Here is a 23261-nt window from a genome sequence, read left to right on the forward strand (position 1 = left end):
CAATTTCCCTCTTTTAAGTCTGGTGAGTGGAACCAGCATCAAGGTTCAGGTATTGAACCTGGTGGATCTCAATTAATGTTATTTCAAATCAATTAAATTAAATCAAACTACTCAACACATGCTGACTGGTGTTACTCTAAGTCCCTGGTGATAACTCTTGATAAGAAAAACTCATTTGCTGGCCTTGATCAACTTAAAAGTGTACGTGTGGACTTAGGTCAAGTAAGCAGGTAATGGCAACATAGTGAGAGTTTCCATATTGAGAGAAGACCAGATTGCTTTTCTAATGCATGAGAAAATGGGTGACTTAGACCTGTGAAGTCAGTGAAAGCTTCCAAGAAGAAGTGTTTTCTCAATCTGTCCCTTAAGTAAAAGTATAAGTGTTCCCAGTAAGGTTGAAAGAGGAGGGCAAGAATCTGGAAAAATGGGCTCTTGAATGTCCTACTCTGGCAAAATGGGGGCAATCTGATCTGATAACTGAGGCAGTAGTCTGAACTGACTGGTTGATAGAACCCACATGTCACCGAGGGCGCAGATGCAATCTCTGACCCTTGTTTCCATTTGACTTGGGCCAGAGACTGGGGACCACAGTAGAAAGAATCATGAAGTGATTGGGTTTTCATAGTTCTCATAAATCAGTTTCCTTCTGGAAGAGATTATCTCTTTTGTAACATGTTGGACCCAAGAGGAGTTGTTGTATTTCCCAGCCATAGCAGAGTTGGAAATGAGCTACACAGGTGTGCTGGCAGAACCATAACAATGGCAGCTGGGGATCTGAAAGCTGAGCAGATCACAAGAGAGTTGGCATTTTATTTTAACTTATCTTAAGCTCGCAGGAACAAAGGGTAGTGTGCTTAAGAATTAATGACAAGGCCACCTGCTTAGATCCTCACAGTTTTACATCACCACCACACCTGAACAGGGACATGAGTAGTTAAAGTGATGACAGATCCAAGGAGACCAACCACCTTGGATGGAAGAAAGTTAAGGAATCCAGAGTCAGTGGCCCCTAGTGAAATGGGAGGGTAAAAATAATAAATGCCCTTAAAAATTTAATTACTGATTAAAAATAATTTTTAATGATTTTTATTTTTTAGATCTATTTATTTATTTTAGAAGGAGAGGGGGCATGAGCGAGCATAGGGGTGGGGGCAGAGGAAGAGGGAGAGAGAGAATCTCAAGCAGACTTCCAAATGAATGCAGAGTCCACCCAAGGCTCCATCTTGGGATCCTGAGATAATGACCTGAGCCGAAACCAAGAGTCAGACGCTTAGGAGGCTGATCCCCCCAAGTGTCCCAAAACATCTGGAAGGGAATAACGAATTCAAAAGGGTTCTTTCTATATACCTTTCAGGCTGGGACCTACATAAAAATGTTTAGTTGATGAAGTGCGTGTGTGTGTGTGCGTGTGTGCACATGCATGAGAGAGAGAGAGAATTTGAGACACACTAGAGAGCTGAGAATATTGATAATTTAATATCCCTGCAATGTTGAGACTGGATGGATCCAGGGTACAAATAAAGGAATATTTTTGAATTATTGCTGAATATCAGAAAGTAAATTCATTATAAGCTCATTTAGTAACATGGACAAATATTTAATCACCCTGAGGATCACAGAATTGTATCACATCTCCCCTGGGTTACATAAAGTCAAAGCCTTTATGTTCTGAGCCACAACACCTTCATGCCACCAGGAGCAGGAGGGACATCAAGGAGACATCTGACAGGAAGAAAGGAGAAAGTCTTTTCAACTGGGGACAGTAGGTATGTGGCTTGATATTCATATAACCAGTCATAGAACCTGGGCTTACTGTCCCAAAAGGTATATTCATTTTATTATCACCTGTGTTTCATCTCTTATTGACATTCATTTTTATCCACTGTCTTTGATATAAATATTCTGTGGAAGAAGTAAAACAGACCTCATGTCTAGCAAAACTCTCAGAGAAACTGCATTCATTCTATTTTATACCAATGAATTTTGTTTTTAGTTTTATCAGAGTAAGCCAACCAGGTCATGAGAAAATAATACTGACAATGGGGACACTGATTTACTTGAAGAGGTAAAGCCAATGAGTTATGCTTTTAGAATTACTGTACTAGGGGTGCCTGAGTGGCTCAGTAGGTTAAGCATCTGCCTTCAGTTGAGGTACTGATCTGGGATCCTGGATGGAGCCCCATGTCAAGCTCCTTCTCAGCAAAGTGTCTGCTTCTTCCTCTCCCTGCTTGTGTGCCCTCTGTCTCTCTCTCAAATACATACATAAAATATTTTTTAAAATATTATTTATTTATTTGACAGAGAGGGAGAAAGAGAACTAGCAGGGGAGGAGCAATGGGAGAGGGAGAAGCAGACTCTCCACTGAGCAGGGAGCCTGACATGGGGCTCGATCTCAGGACCCTGGGATCACGATCTGAGCTGAAGGCAAAAGCTTAACCACCTGAGCCACCCAGACACCCTAATAAATAAAATATTATTTTTCAAAAGGATTATTGTGTTAAACTCAACTCTTTTGGAAATCCCCTCCTAGCCTGGTAATATCAAAATTTGATCTGGAATCATGTAGAATGCCCATCTGTCCAGGGCTAAGGTTTAATCTTTGAGTGCCATAAGCCCAGGCCTACCTTGTTCTCTGTCTGTCCTCATTCACTGCCCCACTGTAAGTGGATAGAAATTCCTTCCAAGGTTCAACAACAGAGAAGTGGGACATCACTTCCTTTTATTCTCACTTCACAACAATTGAGAAAATAGGGAATAGGGGTTTGAGGACTACTTTTATATCTCATGTTTATTGCAAGGGGCATGTAGGTTATGTTTAAGTTGTTTAAAGACAACTTTGCATTGAAGATCAGATTCTTAGCAATAGCTGTGTCCAGGAAATCTACAGCTCTCACAGCAGTGGGAATTTTGCCAACTAAAGCAATAAAGAGAACAAAAGAAGACTTTAGACTTCTATGACTGGACAGATTTTTAAAAATTATCACAGCCATTTTTATATTAGAATAGCATTTTTCAAAGTATATAAAATATTATTATCATCCAATTCCTTTATTTTAACTTTGTTTGTTTGCCTTGGGAGTGCCTCAAAAGCAGCTGAAAACTGTTATTTCCATACTGGTAGGTCAAATATTAAAATCTAAAGGTGTAAGTTATAGTCTTTATAAATACAACAGCAAAGAGGAAAGCTAGATTTACACTTACTAACCTGTAGCTTTCTAGCAGAAGTAAGAAATAATAATATGCAGTGACAAATGATAAAAGATGTCTTTAATTTAAATTTTTAGCATAATTTTACAACACGAGAATGTTTTGTTTCTTTAGCAGTCTTTCCAGAGTTAGCACTGCTATAAGGGAGTTGGTAGAAAATTAATGTACATTTTAAACAACACCACCACAAGTGATAGATCTGAAAATATGTGCTGATTTTTTCCCCTCTCTGCACATGTGTAACTTACTGTTGTAATACAATTTATATTACTGGTGGGAGAAAAGATTTCAACAACCAATATCTAATAGTCTGGAAATTTTGCCCACAACCTTTAAAATGATCTACTTGCGTGTATTACAAATATCTTCATCTGGGCTGTGCTTATTTATAGTGACTGTTGGTTTTGTGTTATGGTTTCTGCACTCACTGATGAAAATGCTTCTAGTCAAAGTAGTGAATTCAAAATACAGCGACTCAATAAAAACTTTAATTAATCAGGACATGAGCAAAGTGTATAAAACTGTCACATGCTGAAGAAAGTATAAAATATTCTAATTGAAAGTGTCATCTCATTGGTGAAATACTTTCACTCTCTTTTACTGCAGTCTTATACACTTGTCCTTCAGCATATGCGAAAATACTAAGGGAAAAATGCCTGATGAACCACAGGTATATCAGATAGTAAGTCCAAACCATTTTTATACTTAATAATTATTTTTTTAAAAATCACACACAGAATATTTGAAAGTAATAATGACACTGGCTCTGAAAAAAATCAATTCAAGGCTGATATACAGTGTAAAAAAGTTTAAATCAGGCCAATTGCTTGCTTTATGACTTAATTTTGGAGATAATTAGGCAAAGCTACAAAAAAGTAGGGGTTAAAAATCAGATACTGGAACTGTGATACATTATCACAAAGTTGTCAAAAATTTGACATCTGTTGAAAAGTTTTAAAATATATAGTTAAAAATTTAGTCCTTAAGTCTAATTAATAGGCAGCATTAGGATCCCTTTGAGGATCATAGCATAAAGATCCACAGGGATGAAAGACAATTCAAATAATGAACTTGGACGGATGTCTAGATATTTCACAAAACAAGACCTAATCCAATTAGAATCTATGACAATATGTTACATGACAAAAAGTAAATAAAAAAGTATACAGACAGCACCACTGGGTATTCCTACCTGTTTTTTGTGGCCCGATGACCAGGAATTTTGGCAAGTGGTCACAAGTTTTCTCTCTGGACCAAATATCTTTGTGCCGTTTATCATCACATGGATTCTGCAAGAAGAATAATCAATGTTACTGGGTAATGAACTTCTGGTTGTGTTCTGACAGGATCAAATCCTTGCCTAATATCCTAGAACTAGGAGTTAGACTCTGCTTTGGTTCTGGTTCTCTGATTTCCTGTTTCCTTATAAATTGGCAGCTTCCTTTCCTTTCCTACCTCCAATGGCACCTTCCTTCCTTTCCTAGCTCCAAAGCTAGAGCTCAGCATTAAGTTGATCTTGTTGTCATCCTTTTCTGAAACTTGGCTAGGTTCTAACTGCTGAGATTCCATTCCATCTCTGGATTTATGTTAAATATCTATATATTGGAGCCTTTACTTGTCTTAATCTCATTTGACCATAGTTTCTCAGATATCTGAGCTCTCCCCTAATCTTTCCTATTTCTTTTTCCCTAGAGGCTAGAGGCTCATTTTTGAACTCCAGACTTGGCCAACTTTTCCTTTTCTTTTCACATACTATGTACTATTCTAACAAATCCTAATGTTTGGCCGTACCCTATAAGCTGATGCCATGTAGATCAACATTTCTAGGCTGTATCTCCCTCCTGAGCTCTTAACCAATAGTTTAAATTGCATTTGTATGATAGCTATATAGATGGTGGTGAGGAAATGCCAGGCCCAACATATCCATAGGTCCAATTTTATCTCCATCTTAACCTTCTCCTATTCCATTCTTCTTGCATTTCATTTTACTGACCCACGTTTATTATCTAAATCATGACACTTTTGAGAATTAAAAGAGCCATTAAATGAAAATAATACATTTTAAAAAATACTTATTGACTGACAAATAACGGTTTTATTATAGTTAAACTAAATAATATATTAAAATAATTTTCACAAATTAAATTCTGTCTAAAATCATGTTAGGCATTAAAATAATTATAATTATATATTTGTTATCCAAGTATTACAAATGACATGACTAATTATTTATGGTTGAAGAAGTAAAGCCAATGAGTTATGCTTTTAGAATTACGGTACTAGGGGTGCCTAGGTGGCTCAGTAGGTTAAGTGTCTGCCTTCAGTTGAGGTACTGATCTGGGATCCTGGAGGGAGCCCCCTGTTCATATTTGTGTACTTTAATCAGTTTCTTTAACCACATCTTTTTCTAATACCATGTCAGAAAAGTTCCACTAAAGAATGATTGTTTTCAGTGTGATCCTATTATGTTTTATTTTTCCATAAAATTGCTTGCAATCTTTTTCAAAGTTCCATTCATGATTAATAAATTTGAAAATGTTGATACTTTCAATCGACTCTCCTCTATAGACCACTAAATTTTTAACGGGGGAAATATTTTCTTTATAGAGTTGAAGTAAGCAAGAGTAAATTCTGTTAAAGGAAATTTGTTTCTGTTATTTCCAATTGTAGCTTTTTTCCATATTGAAATGTTCAAATATTAGAGACCAAATATTCCACAGTTATTTTCCATTTGGAGTATCTTTCTTTGATGAATATTTTTCAAGTTAAAACTTGTCAGATAAATTGCCTTTAATTATGACACTTTTGACCATTTTGCCAAATACAAGTGCTGTAAAATCATAGACTTCTCAACATTGCATTCCAGCACAGAGTATACATTTTTCTTTTTTTTTCTTTTTAAAGATTTCATTCATTTATTCATGAGAGATACAAAGAGAGAGAGAGAAGCAGAGAACACAGGCAGAGGGAGAAGCAGCCTCCATGCAGGGACCCTGATGTGGGACTCGATCCCGGGACTCCAGGATCACGCCCTGGGCCAAAGGCAGGCGTTAAACCACTGAGCGACCCAGGGATCCCAGAGTATAAATTTTTCTAATTAAAAATAGGAGATCCATCAAGAAATGCTTACCACAGTTGAACTTCCAAAGTTCAATTAAAGAATGCCAAATTAAACCCTCTAGTTCATTTGAATTCTCATTACTTAATTTGTTTAGTCTCCTCCCTTCTTGCTTTGAAGCTTTTTTTTTTTAAGAAGACACAAAGCACTAAAGGAAGAGAAAAATATTATTTATATATTTTTTTTCCTCAAAATAATATTTTAATATTTTTCTCAAAGATAATTTTCAAAGCTGTTTGTCCTTGGTGTCATTATATAGACTGAAAGGGCCTAGATCATCTTGACATTCCACAGAACTTAACATTGGTCTACTGTACTAATGACATGATGTTAATTGTACCTGGTAGGTAACAAGTGTCAAGTATTCTGGCTGCCTTAGGAAGACATATGCACTCCAGAGGGTGGAAGAAAAGCCAGAAAAGTTTCAGGGATCTACCAGACCTACCACCTTTGGTGGTTTTTCAAGATCCAGGGTTCTGGAGCATGATGAGACCTCCCCACCAAAGTAAAAGTCTGTTTTTGTTCTTCGTGACTCCTACTACTAAGAAAGAAGAATATAACTCGATAGGCCTCTTTGGGTTTGGGAAGCAGCATTTTATTGCACTAAGGAATACTGCTCTGTGTCATTGACAGGATGATGCAGAAAATTGCTAGTTTTGAGTGGAACCCAGAACAAGAAAGAGTCCTGCAAGAGTTAAGACCGAGGTACAAGCAGCCCTTCCACTTGGATCATACAACTGGGCAGATCTATGGCACTATGGCATCTATGGTATGAAAGGATGCCAAATAGAGTTTTGGTCAAGCCCCAGAGGAGAATCATAATGTACACCCCTAAAGTTCTCCAGTAAGGTGTGCCACCTGCAGCAGATCATTCAAACTGGTATCTACTCCTGGTATTCTACTGAGCCCTAGAAGTGATAGTGTTTGCCGTGAATTTTCAAATTAATTGTGTGGCCATAACTGGCCATCATAAGCTGAGTATTGGCAGATCCACCAAATCCTAAATTCATCTGTACCCAGTAGCAATGCATTTTAAGATGGGAGTGGTGTGTCTGGGATTGATCTCAAGCTGATCCAAAGGCTACAAGTAAGCTTTACAAATGAGTGGCCCAGACCTTTATGTCACCTATTACTGTTAGGTGACATAATACCTCTATATCAGCTCATTCCTATAGTTTCACAGAAGGCCCCCTATATTCTGCTGATGAAGAGAGGGGAAACTCAAGCTTGGTTAGTGGACAGGTTGGTTCATATGTTGGCAGGGGGCTAAAGTGGACTGCTGTTGCACTGCAGCCCCATTCAGAGAGGTTCCTAAAAACCAGTGGTTAAGGGAAAACTTCCTATTAACAGAGTTCTGGGCAATGTTCCTGGTCATCTCCTTTTTTTATGGGTAGACTAGTAGGGCAACATAAGATTATAACAGACAGTGGTGACATGATTTGCAAGGGACTTAAAGGAGCCGGTTGGGAATATAAGGGCTTATAATTCTAGGGAAAAGAAAAGTGGATGGACCCATGACAGTGACCAAAAAGTGTGATGAACTTGTACTGCACATTAATGTACACCAGAGAGTATTCACTGTAGAAATGCTAAACAACCAAGTGGACAGAATGACTCAGCCAGTTCCCAAAATTCCCACTTGTCACCTAACCTCTATCCTTGGTTAACCCATTGCTGAAGTAATGGATTCATGAATTGAGAAGCCACAATAGCAAGATGGATGCCGTTCATGGGCTTCTCTCTTCTAAGTCTGCTCTAGTTACAGCCACTGTTGAATATCTGACTTGTCAGTAACAGACCAGTTCTAAATCCCAGAAATAGCACTATCCTACCACTTAGTGGAAAATTGATTATATTGGACATTTCCATTTTGAAAAAGGCAGTGATTCATCCTAACCTCTGCTCACTCATATTCAGAGTATGGATTTTCCTCCTCTGCCCACATGGGCTGTTTCCTCTTCTCTTTCCTGTTTCACCTTTTCCCTTATAGGTTTTTCCTGAGAGCATCTCTTCAATAAATCATTTGGCAAAATTTCTTATCTCAGACTTGATCCTAATGCATTTTCCATCCCCATCTTCCATTGGAACAAGAGTGGAGTGTAATATAAAAAGACCAATATCATATAAAGACAACTGTGTTATATGAGAATTCATTTTGGAAAAGTTAGGCTATACACCTTGGGTTTTTCTATGAATTCATCTGTAGAAACTGTAATAAAAGGAGTTAATTACAAGCAAATAAACTTCACATTTTTTCTTGCATAATAACTGAATTTTTATTTTATTTTTACCAGTGTCTTTATTTTCTGCCATTATTTTATTTAGTGTTAAATCTCAAATCCTCAATAGTCTAGCTTCAGTTTAGTTCTCTAATCATAATTTTCACTATGGCAGAGAGGGGTAAACTATCTAGTCCTTCAGCTATAAAACATTCCTTATTTTGCACAGTTTGTAAATTTCCAGCTAGAGACTATGTTTCACACTTTGAATCAAGCTTTCCTCATATGAATCATTTCAGTCCAAAGGAAAAAAAGGCAAAATGATGTAAAGTATCTATGTAAAGATAAAACCACTATCCCTAGATTTCCCCTTTCTTACCAACTATCAGCTGTAAAATGGCTACAATTATAGCATGTGCCTTGGACTTGGAGATGTTGAATAACTGCTGACCTGGGGCACTGGATGACCATGTGGAATAGAGCTGTCTTAACTCTCCTAAGTGGCCTGCCCACTTTTTAGACAGTTGTATAAGTGAGTAATACATATCTATTTTATTCAGTCAATTTACTGTTTGGAATGTCATCATTATAGTAATCTTGCCTGTTCACTAAGTCAACGTGTTTCAAAGGACTTATCTACAAGAAGGTAAGGAACTTGTGTCAGAATGTGAATTATTGAACTGCTTACTTCAATAAGAACATCCTGCTATAAGTAAAAAACAAAATTCCAGCTGAAGCAGCCAGTGTGCTCAGTGATATAGTTGATTTACATGTTGGCACAAATTTCTTATCTCATGGAAAATCAGCAACAAACAGTTTAAGCCCATTTGTTTACGGACCACACTTTGAGTAGCAATGCTCTGAATTAACATGTTGTTAATTGATAGTAGCTACATAAAAATAAACTCAAAATGTATTAAGAACCTAAATGTGAGTCCAGGAACCATACAATTTCTAGTAGAAAACAGGCAGTAATCTCTTTGGCCTTAGCAACATTTTTCTAGATATGTCTCCTCAGGCAAGGGGAACAAAAGCAAAAATAAATTATTCTGACTACACCAAACTAAAAAGTCTTTGCATAGCAAAGAAACCGATCAACAAAATGAAAAGACAATCTACTGAATGGGAGAAGATATATGCAAATGAAATTATGATAATATGTTTATATAAAAATATATAAAGAATTTATACAACTCAACGGCAAAAAAATCTGATTAAAAAATGAGCAGAGGGCCTAAACAGACACTTTTTCAAAGAAGACATACAGGTGGCCAATAGACAGACACATGGAAAGGTGTTCAACATTACTCATTATCAGGGAAACGCAAATCAAGTGATAATGAGCTATCACCTTACACCTGTCAGAACTGCTGAAATCCAAAACAAGAAATAACAAATGTTGGTGATGACGTGGAGAAAAAGGAACCCTCAGGCACTGTTGGAAGGAATGTAATTACATAGGTACAGTCACTGTAGAGAACAGTATAGAGTGTCCTCAAAAAAGTAAGAATAGAAATACTGTATGATCCAATAACTCCACTACCGGGTACTTACCCAAAGAAAACAAAAACACTAATTTGAAAAGATATATGCACTTCTATGGTTACTGAATCATTATTTACAGTAGTCAAAATATGGAAGTAACCTAAGTGTCCATTGATGGATGAATGTATAGAGAATATGTGGCATGTACATACAATGGAATATTACCAAGTCATAAAAAATAATGAGATTTTGACATTTGTGACAACATGGTTAGATCTAGAGGTATTATGCTAAGTGAAGTAAATCAGAGAAAGACAAATACCATATGATTTTGCTTATAAGTGGAATCTAAAAAATAAAATGAACAACAAAAAAGCAGAAACAGACCCATAAATATAAAGAATGAATAGATGCTTGCCTGCTGGCATAGTGGGAAAAAATCGGTGAAAGGGAGTGAGTGAGAAGTATAGGCTTGCAGTTATGGAATGAATAAGTCACAGGAATAAAAGGCACAGCATGGTATTGTAATAGTGTAGGATGATAGTAGCTAACCTTGTGGTGAGCTTAACATAATGCACAGACTTGTGGAATCACTATGCTGTATACTTGAAATTAATGTAACACTGTGACGACTATACTTCAATTAAAAAGAAAAAATATAATTGCCCAAACCAACTTAATGTTTCAACTACACTGTATTCACTTTTATAGATATGCTCATGTCTGCACCTGATTCTTTGAAATTTATTTACACAATTTATTTTTCTGTGGAATGCTCTTATTTCTTTTTACCAATCCATAATAAAAATCTCACAGATTATTAGTCTACTGTAAGCTAATATGTCCCAATAACCTTCCCTATTTATTTTAGAGGGCTAGCATAGCCCAGTTGTTAAGACTGTGAGCTCAGGAGGGAGTGTGAGCTCAGGGGTTGTTAAGAGTGTGAGCTCAGGAGCTCTGTGTCTTACAGAATTTTCCTAAATTCTCTGGGCCCTAGTTTCCTTATCAAGAAAATAATGATTGATGGTATCTACCTCACATGATTATTGAGGATATTAAGGGAGTTAATATATTTTAAGTAATTAAATTGTTCTCTGTAAAAGAGAGTGATTATTATGTGATTCCCATGTTAGCGACTCCCCCTTTTTTTTTCTTTGTCCAGATTAGTCAGTTGAAGGAACAGAAAGAAGATACTGTTGCTGATGGACTGGTTTATTATAGATATCCATCCTGAGAGCAGACTTCCTGGTCTACTGTCAGAACCCTAGACCCTAAGATGGCTACCCCTTCTCAGGACAAATTCAGTTTGGTGACTAGATTCCTGGAATGTATGACTTACCTGATAGGGAAATAGCTTAGAGTTTCTTTAGGCAAACTTGAGAATATAGATTGTCCTACCAGACCCAAAGACCCCTATGTAATCCCAACTCAATTTATTTTTGAGTATGCTTCCTGTCTGGCTCCTGCATTCATCCAATTTATTGTTTTAGCACTTGTCATCACTCAGGTCTGAACTGAAATATCACCCTATGCAAGAGGCCTTCCCTGATGACCAGATCAAAGCACTTCCTCCCACTCCTGTCTTTCTATGATAGCTTCTGGTTATTTTTTTTTTTTCATTATATTTCAGTACCTGAAGTTATTCTATTCAAGTATGTGTTTACAGTAATTTTATGTTACATATAAAATGCATTTATAATAATTCTGTATCAAGTAGAATGTAAGTTCTTTGAAGAGGTCTGTCTAATATAATATGTAACAGGTGCTTGATAAATACAGGTTGAATGACTTGAGACAGGCACAGTAAGTCTTTCATAATAGGCATAGACAGATTCTGATATATGTTTGAAAACTAACATGATAGGAACTGTGCAGACATTATACTTCCAAAATTCCCACAAAAATAACATGTCTGCAATCTCCAATGATGTTTTTCATGGGGGCCCCAGAAGCTAGTTTTTGCTATTTCCTTAAGTCATCATTTTATATCTTAAACATTATTCTCATATTATTTAACTGCTTCCTCTGTAAAGAACTTTAGTTTTCAACTGTATTTTATATATTAAACCATTGGATAAGGGTTCCCATGACCTACACTTATCAAGTTTCCTCACACATAACCCAATGAAGAACAAATCTCAGATTAAATGCTCAATTCATTTGCTCAAATGGTTACTTTATGCTTAGCAAAGGTAGATGAACAAACTGAACAATTATTCACTGCCACTGCTGAAAGGGTCTCTTGTGAGATCTTTCTGGTTCTCTGTGTTCAACTAGGCCACTTATTTTCTTTACTTTAGTACACATGCCTTTGCCATTCAGATTTCTGCATGCAAAACCAGTGAAATAAAACATTCACAGAAATGGGCAAATTTAAAATAAGACTTGAAAAGAGTTTTCTTTAACATACAGAACTTGGGTAAAGATGCCATTTTTTGGTAGATAAAGACACTAGTTATTTCTTGTTGTGCTTTCCCCAGAAATTATACTGATAGAAGTAAACTATCAAACAAAATTACCTGGATGCTGTTACAACACTTGCTGTTCGAAATGCTTTTACTGCTAACAATTCAATTTACACTACCGTTTTTCCTGTTCGTATTTTACAGTTGGTGGCATTTGTATACCTCAATCTAGGCAGATTGCCTGTCTTTATAACTGCATTCCTTCTATGTTATGCTATTTTAAGACCTTCCAGATGCCCATTTTTATTTCTTTCACCTCTTTTACTGCATGTTTCCCCTTGTGTCTGTTAATCATAACTTAATTAACAGGATGTTTGCATTACCTATTTTATACTCTGAAAATGTTTGTTTAGATTTGTCCTACTCTGACTTTATTTCTATCATCTGAATTATTTGAATAACAGTTAACTTAATATCTAACCTTTATTGATCACCTTCTATATTCCAGGCACTTGCTTGGCATAGATTATTTCTAATCCTCAAGCAACCTGGCAAGATAGATATCATTATCCCTTCTTTACACCTGAGGGGGCTGAGATGCAAGGTGTTTTATTTAGGCCTTGCAGAAGGTCACACAGCAAGTCAGTTTCAAATTTGGAATCCAAAGCTGGGGTTGTCTCTGCATCTAAATATTGCGTGCACGTGTGTGTGTGTGTGTGTGTGTGTGTGTGTGTGTGTGTGTGTGAGAGAGAGAGAGAGAGAGAGAGAGGGAGAGAGAAAGAGAGAGAGAGATTTAGAGAAAGAGGGTTTGACAGTGATTATGAGGGTCAAAGGGTCTTTCCAAGAAAAAGCAAAGCATCTTTTTGCACTTTCATACTTGGTTCCATTGCTATTATTTTAATTTCAAAAGTCAGGAAATTATAAAGCAATTATACTCTTTCATTTTCTAATTTGATTGTTCCCTGAATATCTGAAACTGCCATAAACAATAATTTACTGTTTTAATTATTTAGCAGTAGAGATATATTGAAACTTAAAAAAAAAAACAAAAACCCTTCAGTTAAAATTGCTTTAGGCATTTTAGAGTTACACTGCCTGTCTGGTAAAAATGCATGTAACTCAGCTGTAACCCAGGTAAAGGGAATGTAGGTGGTTTTGTACAGAGAATATATGATGAGGTGAGGCCGATTTACTTTTAAGTAGACAAAAGAGAAGTGGAGAGAAGATTCCCTGAGGTGATGGACCAGTCTTAGAAAGGGGAGTAAATTCTGATGAAAACCCAGATTCTTCCTTTCCAATTAAGTAAAATTTTCAAATTCATAATCATGCTAAAATACATATTTGAAAAATCACAGTGAGGTTCATATTTGTATAGAATACACGAAAATAGTTTTTGTTCTCCTTAGATCTAGTTATTCCTACCTATATTGCCTTTTCTCTACTAAAAATCTGCTTTGCTCATTGCTTCTCCACATCCTTCACTGACAAGGACACCATGGAATTATCAATTAGATTGATTATCCCCTCTCATGTGCCTATTCCAGATAACTTGGACATATCTAGACTTTAATAGCGGACCTTAAAAATGCCCAGTGGTCATGATAGGATTATTTTGTTAATTACAAAAGTTTCAGAGGTTATTGGTTTCCTCTTCATTTCCTCTCTGCTTGCCTTCTGCTGTTTTGACCTCACTGTTTAAAGGAGAATGCTATGAAAGATGTATTTGCTTTTCTTTTAAAATTACACTTCTTGCTTCCTATCTGGTGGTGTCGTTTCAAAAGTTCTCCTGCTTACCAAGTTTTGCCATGTACATGTCTTTAAAACAAAATCCTTTTCCAATCTGTTTTACACAGGCGGGTGACTTTCAATTTTTTGTTTCTCAATGTCATTTAAGCCTAATACAATTCACATATACTGATGAGGAATTTTAATAGGCCATGGATGTTTATCCTCAGTGTTTCAATCAGCAAATCCTTATGGAGAAACTCTGAGACACACACCATCTTTACAAAGCTTGACTCTGCTCTGCACACTACGTAAAACCCAGCTAGCCATCAACTCCTTGGAAAAGCCTTTCTTTTCTGAGTGCACACTGATTTATAATGAATGCTCTCTCCACAGAACTCCTGTAACACTTATAGTTTGATTTCTTAACCAAACTTTCCTTCTAAAGTAGTCTGAAGACAGAGAAGCGTAAATGCCTACTTCTGAGGGTGGGAATGGGTTGAAAAGGACCGGTGGTCCTGTGCGGGTCTGAGGTAACAGCTCCATGAAAGCTGCTTTAAGCACAAAGGACCTCTGATTTACCTTAAACATCTATGCACTTGTCACCACATTATACCCATGTTGATTTAAATAAATTGATACCATTGGCAGTTTCACATGAAATATTTTTGTAGTAAAATTGACCCTAGGAGATGAGAGGCTTACTCTGAAACTCTGAGTATATTCAAACAGATGACTGCATATTCTTGCATATAGTACCTTGTGTTATTATTTATGGTTTTATGAATATCCTGTCAGAGAATCTGGATAGCCAACTCAGTTAAAAATGTATTTTAAAACTCTTATTAATAGGTTGGCCTAATATAGTGTATTCCAGTACAACATAAGTTATCGGACATATCTATAGGGCACAAACACAGAAGATTCAGGGTTTTTTGTTGTTATATTTGGATTAGGTCTGCAAACTCTATGTTTTATAATGATTTTGATTCAGAAAGGATGAAAGTATATATAGCATTTTATTTTATTTTATTATTTATTTTATGGCACTACTACAAGTAATTTTTCTTTTTCCTTGAATTTTTTTTTTTTATTTATTCATGAGAAACACAGAGAGAGAGGCAGAGACACAGGCAGAGGGAGAAGCAGGCTCCCTGAAAGGAGCCTGATGTGGGACTCGATCCCAGGACCCCAGGATCAAACCCTGAGCCAAAGGCAGACGGTCATCCGCTGAGCCACCTAGGTGTCCCTACAAGTAGTTTTTCTATTACTAAACCTCACTAAGTTATTTGTATGGGGAATTTGACACGTGATGAGATCATATTTGCAACTATTTGACAGGAAACGCAAAATCCATGACTTATTTCACCATTTCTGGATGTCAGCATGTCTGATAGCCTTATATAGCCAAATAGGGAAGTACTTCATTTTCAAATTAAAAAATTAGGGGCCCCTGGGTGGCTCAATCAGTTAAGCATTTGCCTTCAGCTCAGGTCATGATCCCAGGGTCCTGGGATCAAGCCCCACATCAGGCTTCCTGCTCAGCAGGGAGTCTGCTTCTCCCTCTGCCTCTGCTCCTCCCCACTGTGTTCATGTTCCCCTGCCTCTCTCAATAAATTTTTAAAACTCTTAAAAAAATAAAATCATGAGGAATTACCTACATATTTGGGAAGTATTCTTGAAATGTTTAAATACTAGCCTGAGTTAGGAAGATATATATAACAAATACATTAATTCAAAGTGTGATTAGGGAAAAATATGTAAGATAATGATAATGTCAATGCCTCTACTCTGCCATCTATGAAGTGATAAAAAACTATTCTGGCTATTTCACTGGAAAGGCTAAAAGATGAATAAATGGAAATAAAAAATAATAAATTATAGAACTCTTATTTCCTGGCTGTGGGGTGATTACTTGCAGATCAGTTTTCCTTTTATCTCAGTGTCTCACAAACAACTACCACTTCTTCAAAGGTCCCACTTTTTTCCCAACCATGATGCTACTCAGGGTTTCCCTCTCTCATGGCTGGATTATTGTCCTAATATTAGTATCTCCCTATTCTTACCTGTCCTGGAAAAAAGGTTTCTGGTATAAACGTTATTGGTTAATCCTTTTTTTTTTAATTACTTTACTCATCTTCAGAACTTACACATACGTGCTCTTTGTTGCCAGTCACATCCAGATTACTCTGATAGTATCCAAAGATTTCCCAACTGACTTGTATGTGCTTTTTGAGGTTATTTCCCTTGGATCCCTACTTCTTCTCTTGGATCCCTACTGTTTTCTAAGAAACAAGTGTGCCACTTTGACTTCTTGTGCACATACCTCTGCTTTCACTTAGTCATTCAGGAGATTTTTTTTTTTAAGATTTTATTTATTTATTCATGACAGACACAGAGAGCAAGAGAGGCAGAGACACAGGCAGAGGGAGAAGAAGGCTACATGCAAGAAGCCTGACTGGGACTCGATCCTGGGTCTCCAGGATCATACCCCCAGCTGAAGGTGGCGCCAAACCGCTGGGCCATCGGGGCTGCCCTCATTCAGGAGATTTTAATGACAGTAGCTATGGTACTGTGCTAGGTTCTAGGTTACAAGCATGAATAAACATATTCTCACATCTTAAAGTTTGCATGAGCTGGTATATGACAGGCAAAAGTGTCTGCAAGACCATATTGTAAGTGCAATAATAGAGTCATAAATAAGGTAGAGAGTAGAAAAGAGGAATAAATATGAAAACAAACTTATAATATCATTTTGTTCACATAACTAAGAGCTATTATGGTTTGTAAGTTCTATGAAAGCAAAGACCTTTCTATTATGTAGGTACTTCAAAAGTGTAGGTCAAACAAATTCACTCTGAATACATCACCAGATTCTTCTAAAATAACAAGGTATGCCTGAAATTTCATCCTACAGAGAGGGTTGATAATAGCAGTAGATTTATTTTTCTGAATGTAAAACTACCATCTTGATGTGTGGCTGGAACTACACTGGAGTCGGAATAAGAAAACGTGAGCTTTACTCCTGACTTGTCCATAATAATCCTAGTGACTTAGAACAAGATATTTCACTTCCCAAGGTGTCACCTATGTCTTCTCTAAAATAAATATGCTGGGCTGGATGTCTCTAACTTCTTCTCCTGCTCTTATAATCTATAATTCTCTGTGGTAGAATTTATTTATTCCTTTAACAGACATTATAATAATAGAACCTACAGTGTGTATGGTGCTAGACTTTGGGATTTGTTTATGTCACAGATGTCCAAATCTCATCATTTCTAAGCTGGAGTTGGATGATTTCACAGCTAGAGTCAACAAAGGTGCTAACCTCCTCAGGTTAGAACCCTGTGATTTTCTTTCCTACTTCTTTAATCCTGGGGATACTGGCATGTAGAGAAAGAAACTGCAGCTCTTTGAGCATTCCCTTGGTCACACAGGCAAGCAGAAATCCACATCATGCTTGGCATGTTTGTTGATAGTGAGAGTCTGGAGTGGCTGCGTGAAGATTGAGGCTGAGCTAACCTGACAGCTTGAGAGCTTAAAAGCATCGATTAGCGAATGTGCAAAAATCTGACCTTCTAAATGCCTCCATGTTGTGGTTTGAGTTTCTATAATGAGAGTTTTAAAAAAGAGGGGGGAGGGGAAATCCTATTCTTCCATGCTTCATAGTGATTATTCTTCCAAAACAAAAAGGGATATGAATTAACAGGAACCCGTGAGAATACTTTAAAGAGTCTTACCACTAGGGACTACACCAAGTAGGATAAACTTTAGGAAGAGAGTTCCACATGTGTCCTCAGCATATATTCTCACATTTAATAGCTTTGAAAAAATCAGCTTCCAGTGAAGAGAACGCAGGCACATTCTGTGTTGAGCTTACCATGCTATCCATTGATAGATATTTATATTGCACTTTTTAATTAGGTGACAAAGCAGTTTCACATATATGGTAGTTGGTGCTAATGAAAATTTACATAAAGAACCAAAGAAAACTAAATAGATGTGAAGATCACCATTATTCATGTTTATTTTTATTTGTGGTAATAAAAAAAGTGTGAATTAAAAATCTAGAGAAAAATAACAGTTGATTTACTTTTTAAAAGTGAAATACACTAAATAAGGCGTGCTGAGAAACACAAAAAAGTATCTGAATTTTGATAATGTATAACAATGACAGACACATAATACTAATCTATCCTAACTCTGTAGGGCTGTGATGAGTGGGCTACAAAACATTTAATTAATGCTGGTTATGCTTATACGCTTTTTTTTTGTTAAATTAAATTCATATTGTTTAAAGAACATGATGATAATGCTTACAGCTGCTCTGTTTGTCATTATAAATATGAATATGGAAAGAAGAGATAACCGCCAGGGAAAGGGACTCAGACATTATTATGCATTTTATCTCTATTTAACCGTTTGCAGTCTCATGGACTTGGTTTATGACTGGCAAAGTTTATCAGCCTTGCTTCAATAAGTTAAATGTTCTCAAAATCTCACATACCTGAATAATTCCCTCTTGAACTTAACTGCTCTTCTGCTTTCTATTTCTTGTTTTCCTTCTTAAACATATTTGAGACTATATGGCACTTTAATGAGAAGTTCTTGCAGTTTTATTTTTCAATCAAAAGAAACCATGTAATTTACTTGATAAAATGGGATTTTTGAAAGTAAATGTTTACGAAGTTATTGAAGTACTTTTATAGTAAGCTATTTCAATAATATATATTAAAATTGCTAAACATATAAATAACAACAGCAGTAACAAAAACTCATGAACCCTGAAGCCTTTTCTGATTAATTCCATAATTTATTAAGAACTACCTAGGAATTTACCTCTATGATGCTATTCAAAATTGTTAGCACTTACAAATGTTTTATATACATTTATGTTCTTATATCTTCAAAATGATACAGTTCTCTAAGAAATAGTTTATTTTCTGTTCCTGTTTTTCGTTTACACCCCCAATCAACTAACACAGTATTTCATATTTAATAAAAATTCAATCAATATTTAGAATCATCAAATTGACCAAATCATATTGGAGCTGATGTATCTCTATCTTTTTTTTTTCTTTTTTGAGAGAGAGAGAGAGACAGAGGGAGAGAAAGGAAGGGCAGAGGGAGAAGGAGCAAAAGAGTCTTAAGCAGGCTTCATGCCCAGTGCAGAGCCTCACACAGGGCTCAATCTTACACCCTTCATTCAGTTCATGACCTGAACTGAAATCAGGGGTTGGATGCTTAACCAACTGAGCCACCCAGGTGCCCCAGAGCTGGTGTATCTTTGATTATATTTACTCCTTACCAAAAGGAATAGTGTCGCTCATATTGAAGTGGTACCAATAAATACAATTCTCAATAAAAAAAAAACTCACACAACCATAAGAGATACAAATCCTTCATCTAAAATAAAATTTCTGCCTCTAAAGGAAAAGAAAGATTAGAGCATGGGACTATTGACTCATTTTTTACATGTTAACTGTTTGCAACCTTTGTTAAGTTGGATACTTTTTATTATTACCATACCATGAATTATAGATATCTCATAAATAAACATGTTTGAGAAAAGAATTGATTTACTATCAATGATTTATCAATTTTATAAGTGCGTGAGCACTTTTGAATAATACCATTTATACTTTGCCTTTATGAAATCCAGCAGCTACTTGGTATGATTATATACACTATGATAATGATGTCTTCATCTATTTATCTAAGTTAGACACCAGACATATAGATGGTCAAGCAACTTATTAGAAAGGTGAAAGAATTAAAATGTGTAGTTCAACATAAATACAAACGGTGCAGTTCCTGAATAAATTATCAGAGTAAAGTATGACTCACTGTAGCAGTTTTAAAGCACACTTTGAAATATACATTAGTGAATAAGAATAGCAAGGAAACCCTTCCCTGACTTTGAGAGAAAATACTATGTTTTATTCTTTGCATTCCCTAAAGCAACTCGCTTTGCCTTACACATAGTAGATGCTCAATAAATATGTGATGGATGAATTCCTGACTGTATAGACACAGAGTAGCATGTAACATGAACTACAGAACAAAGAGAAACACAGAGTCTTGAGGAGAGAGAGAGAGAGGATGGTAAACAGTCTGTTTCACGGTGATTTCTCAGTACTGATGATGTTACTTCTCTACCAACTGCTTAGCAGGGAACTATGTGATTTGCTCCCTGCAGCCTGCTTATTGATTGTGTGGGTCAATGTAATGTAATGCATAAAGAACCAAGAAACTGAGAGGTAGCATTTTCCTAGATAACTGCTAAGAAGCAAATAGTTTACATTTTCATATACTGAAGCTCAGTAGCTCCTACATGAAGTTGAATTATTTGTAAAAACAATCCTAAAACTGGCAATTTTTCTTTTCCCAATAGATCTAGTTCTAGTGAAAGATTAGCTAGATTAAAAGAAACTTGAAGACATAGTAAAGACAGAATCTGTAAAAGCATGATAAAAAAATTGCTTTTCTCTTTTTATTTATACTGTGTTTACACATACATATCAGGGTTTACCTAGAGGGTCTTAGATTAAGACTGCTCTTGGTTTCTATCTCCCTAGATGTCCAGTGCCTAATCATTTTACTGCCAGTTAATGCTTACACTAAATGGGAGTCAAAACGATTAACACCGAGAAGACACCAACAACAAAACAACATTCTCAAAGCAAAAATTCAGAACCAACCAACCAACCAACACCCCAGAAAAACAAAAAGTACACTTAATCCATTAAAAAAATGTTCTTAAAGAGAATGAAACTATTGAATAAAAAAGCACCTTGTGTTAAATGTCAGTTTTAATACCTCCAACAGAGCTCCTAATACAAATTAGGCAGTGTTTTCTTTCCTTCCTTACAGAGAGAATGTTTAGCATTACCTGCCAAAGAGGGTCTTTTTGTTCAGGGAAGAGCTCAAAGTACTTGTGTGCTAGTTGTACTGGAGGCAGAGTTTGCAATTTCAGGTGGGTCCAGCTCTGCACGAAGTTGGCCAAGTTCACAAAGGTATATAACCCTAGGCGGTCATTCCCATAGTTCGACAAATGGGTCATGAAAATGCTGATCTGAAAGATAAATAAAAGTGACCATAAAATATAACATACTTAAGTTCAAAAAGGGCATAGAAGCTCTAGATAGGACCTCATCTAATCTTGTAATTTCATGAGAAGTACAATTATCATTTTACGTGGTGTTATGAACTGAATTTCAGTGTTCCTCCCAAATTTATATGTTGAAATCATAAAGTCCAATGTGACTTTTCAAAGATTGGGGCTTTAGGAAGGTAATCATGGTGAAACAAGGTCATAAGAGCAGGACCCTAATCTTGACAGGCCTTTTTTTTTTTTTTTTTAAGATTTTATTTATTTATTTGACAGAGAGAACAGGAGAGCACAAGCAGGGGGAGCAGTAGAGGGAGAGCGAGAGGCAGACTCCCCACTGAGTAGGGAGTCTGATGCAGGACTAGGTCCCAGGACACTGAGATCTTGGCTTGAGCCAAGGCAGAGCTCAACCAACTCAATCACCCAGGTGCCCCGATAGGTCTTGAGCCCTTGTAAGAAGAAGAAATATCTGTACTCTCTCTCTCTATCCTCTCTCCCCTGCTCCCATCCTCTCTCCTCCTTTCTCCATCTCACTTCCCCTTTACCTCCCTTTCTCTCTCTCTCTCCTCCTCCCTCTGTCTCTCTATGTTTTCTTTCTTCTCCCCCGACCCCCCATCTCTCTCCCTCTGTCACAGCCAGAAGACTGCTGTCTACAGATCAGGAAGAGAGTTCTCACCAGAAGCTAAATTTTCTGGCACCTCAATTAATGGATTTCTAGCATCTAACATGGTGAGAAAAATAAATGTCTGTTGTTTAAACCACCCAGTCTGTGGTATCTTCCTATGGCAGTTTGCACAGATTAGCACAAGTGAAAAGCCACACATTTGACTTCTATTTTAAAATCACTCTTAAACTCACTATTAAAATGGAAATTCAAATTGGTTTTTTTTCCCCTTCACTGTTCACTAAAAGTATAGTGTTAATTTCCTTTCCCCATTCTAGAATCAACATATCCATCATCAAACCCAATAATCTAATATCTTCTTTGCTAGTGAAGAATCAGAATTAGACTAGTTCTAAAATAAAACAATTGCTCCAGATCTGGTTTAGATATGTAAATAGGCTGAACTAGAATTAGATTTTTTTAAATTGGAATTAGACTCAAAGGTCTAATGAAGACTTTTTACTGCAATAAAGAAATTGTTAATGTTTGCATGGAAACTGATTGCATTCAGCCAAAGAACTCTTCCAATTTTGCAATATTTCCTATCTCTATATTAATTCTAAAAATTTCATAGCATTTTGGTATTGTATTTTTGTATATTAGAGACTAGGAAGAAGTAAAATCCAGATTGATTGCTCTGAAAACAGCAACAAAAATTTTGAATGTGATCACAGATATAATCTGATATTTCCTGATAATCCATCAGGGATTGTAGTTGGAATTTTAAAATATTAAATGAAGGATAATTTGTATATTCTTGATCTAAATTGTAGAGATTAAACGTAGAGATGACTAATGCAAGTCATAAAAAGGAAATTGATAATTTTCTACCCTAAACAGTATTTGTACTTGTTCCTCAATCTCATTATATTTGCATGTATTTCAAAAATTTATTTTATTACTTATTATTTAGAACTATAAATAGTTCAGTGAAATTAACATGTTATAATTAAGTACTTTATTAACTTCATTAGAAAAGTAACAGTAAGAGAAGGTTAGAAATAATAACATTAAAAAAAATATAACATATGAAATTAACCAGAAAAATAATACCCACAGGTCAAAATATAGAAAGTCAAGTGTTTCATGGCTAACTTTTTTATGGATGCTAATTGACTTTTTAAAGAGGGTTTATGTTTCTTGGTGTGCTTATTTGGGTTGTTTGAACTATTTTGAAAATAAAAACAGGTTTGCAGCAACCATTCCAATATCATGTCATTGCAGCCTGATTAGAATGCTAGCCATGCAATAAAGGTCATACACTGCAGAACTATTGAGCCCAAGATCCTACATGTCATTGGATAACTGTAAATGTCCAAAGAGGATA

At 36.1% G+C, this 23261-nt stretch overlaps 1 protein-coding gene across 1 annotated transcript in view; it reads right to left on the reverse strand.

The window, feature by feature from the left end:
- The window catches only part of LOC112671696 (bifunctional heparan sulfate N-deacetylase/N-sulfotransferase 4), a 284811-nt gene that overhangs the window by 19731 nt on the left and 241819 nt on the right, over positions 1 to 23261 (reverse strand). The window contains exons 7-8 of the mRNA XM_025465993.3: positions 21052 to 21234; positions 4400 to 4496 (exon numbers count right to left, since the gene is read on the reverse strand). Coding sequence (XP_025321778.1) covers positions 4400 to 4496; positions 21052 to 21234 — 280 coding nt within the window. The remainder of the gene's footprint in view (positions 1 to 4399; positions 4497 to 21051; positions 21235 to 23261) is intronic.

This window comes from Canis lupus, chromosome 32 (assembly GCF_003254725.2).
Source record: "Canis lupus dingo isolate Sandy chromosome 32, ASM325472v2, whole genome shotgun sequence".
In the NCBI taxonomy this organism is placed as follows: domain Eukaryota; kingdom Metazoa; phylum Chordata; class Mammalia; order Carnivora; family Canidae; genus Canis; species Canis lupus.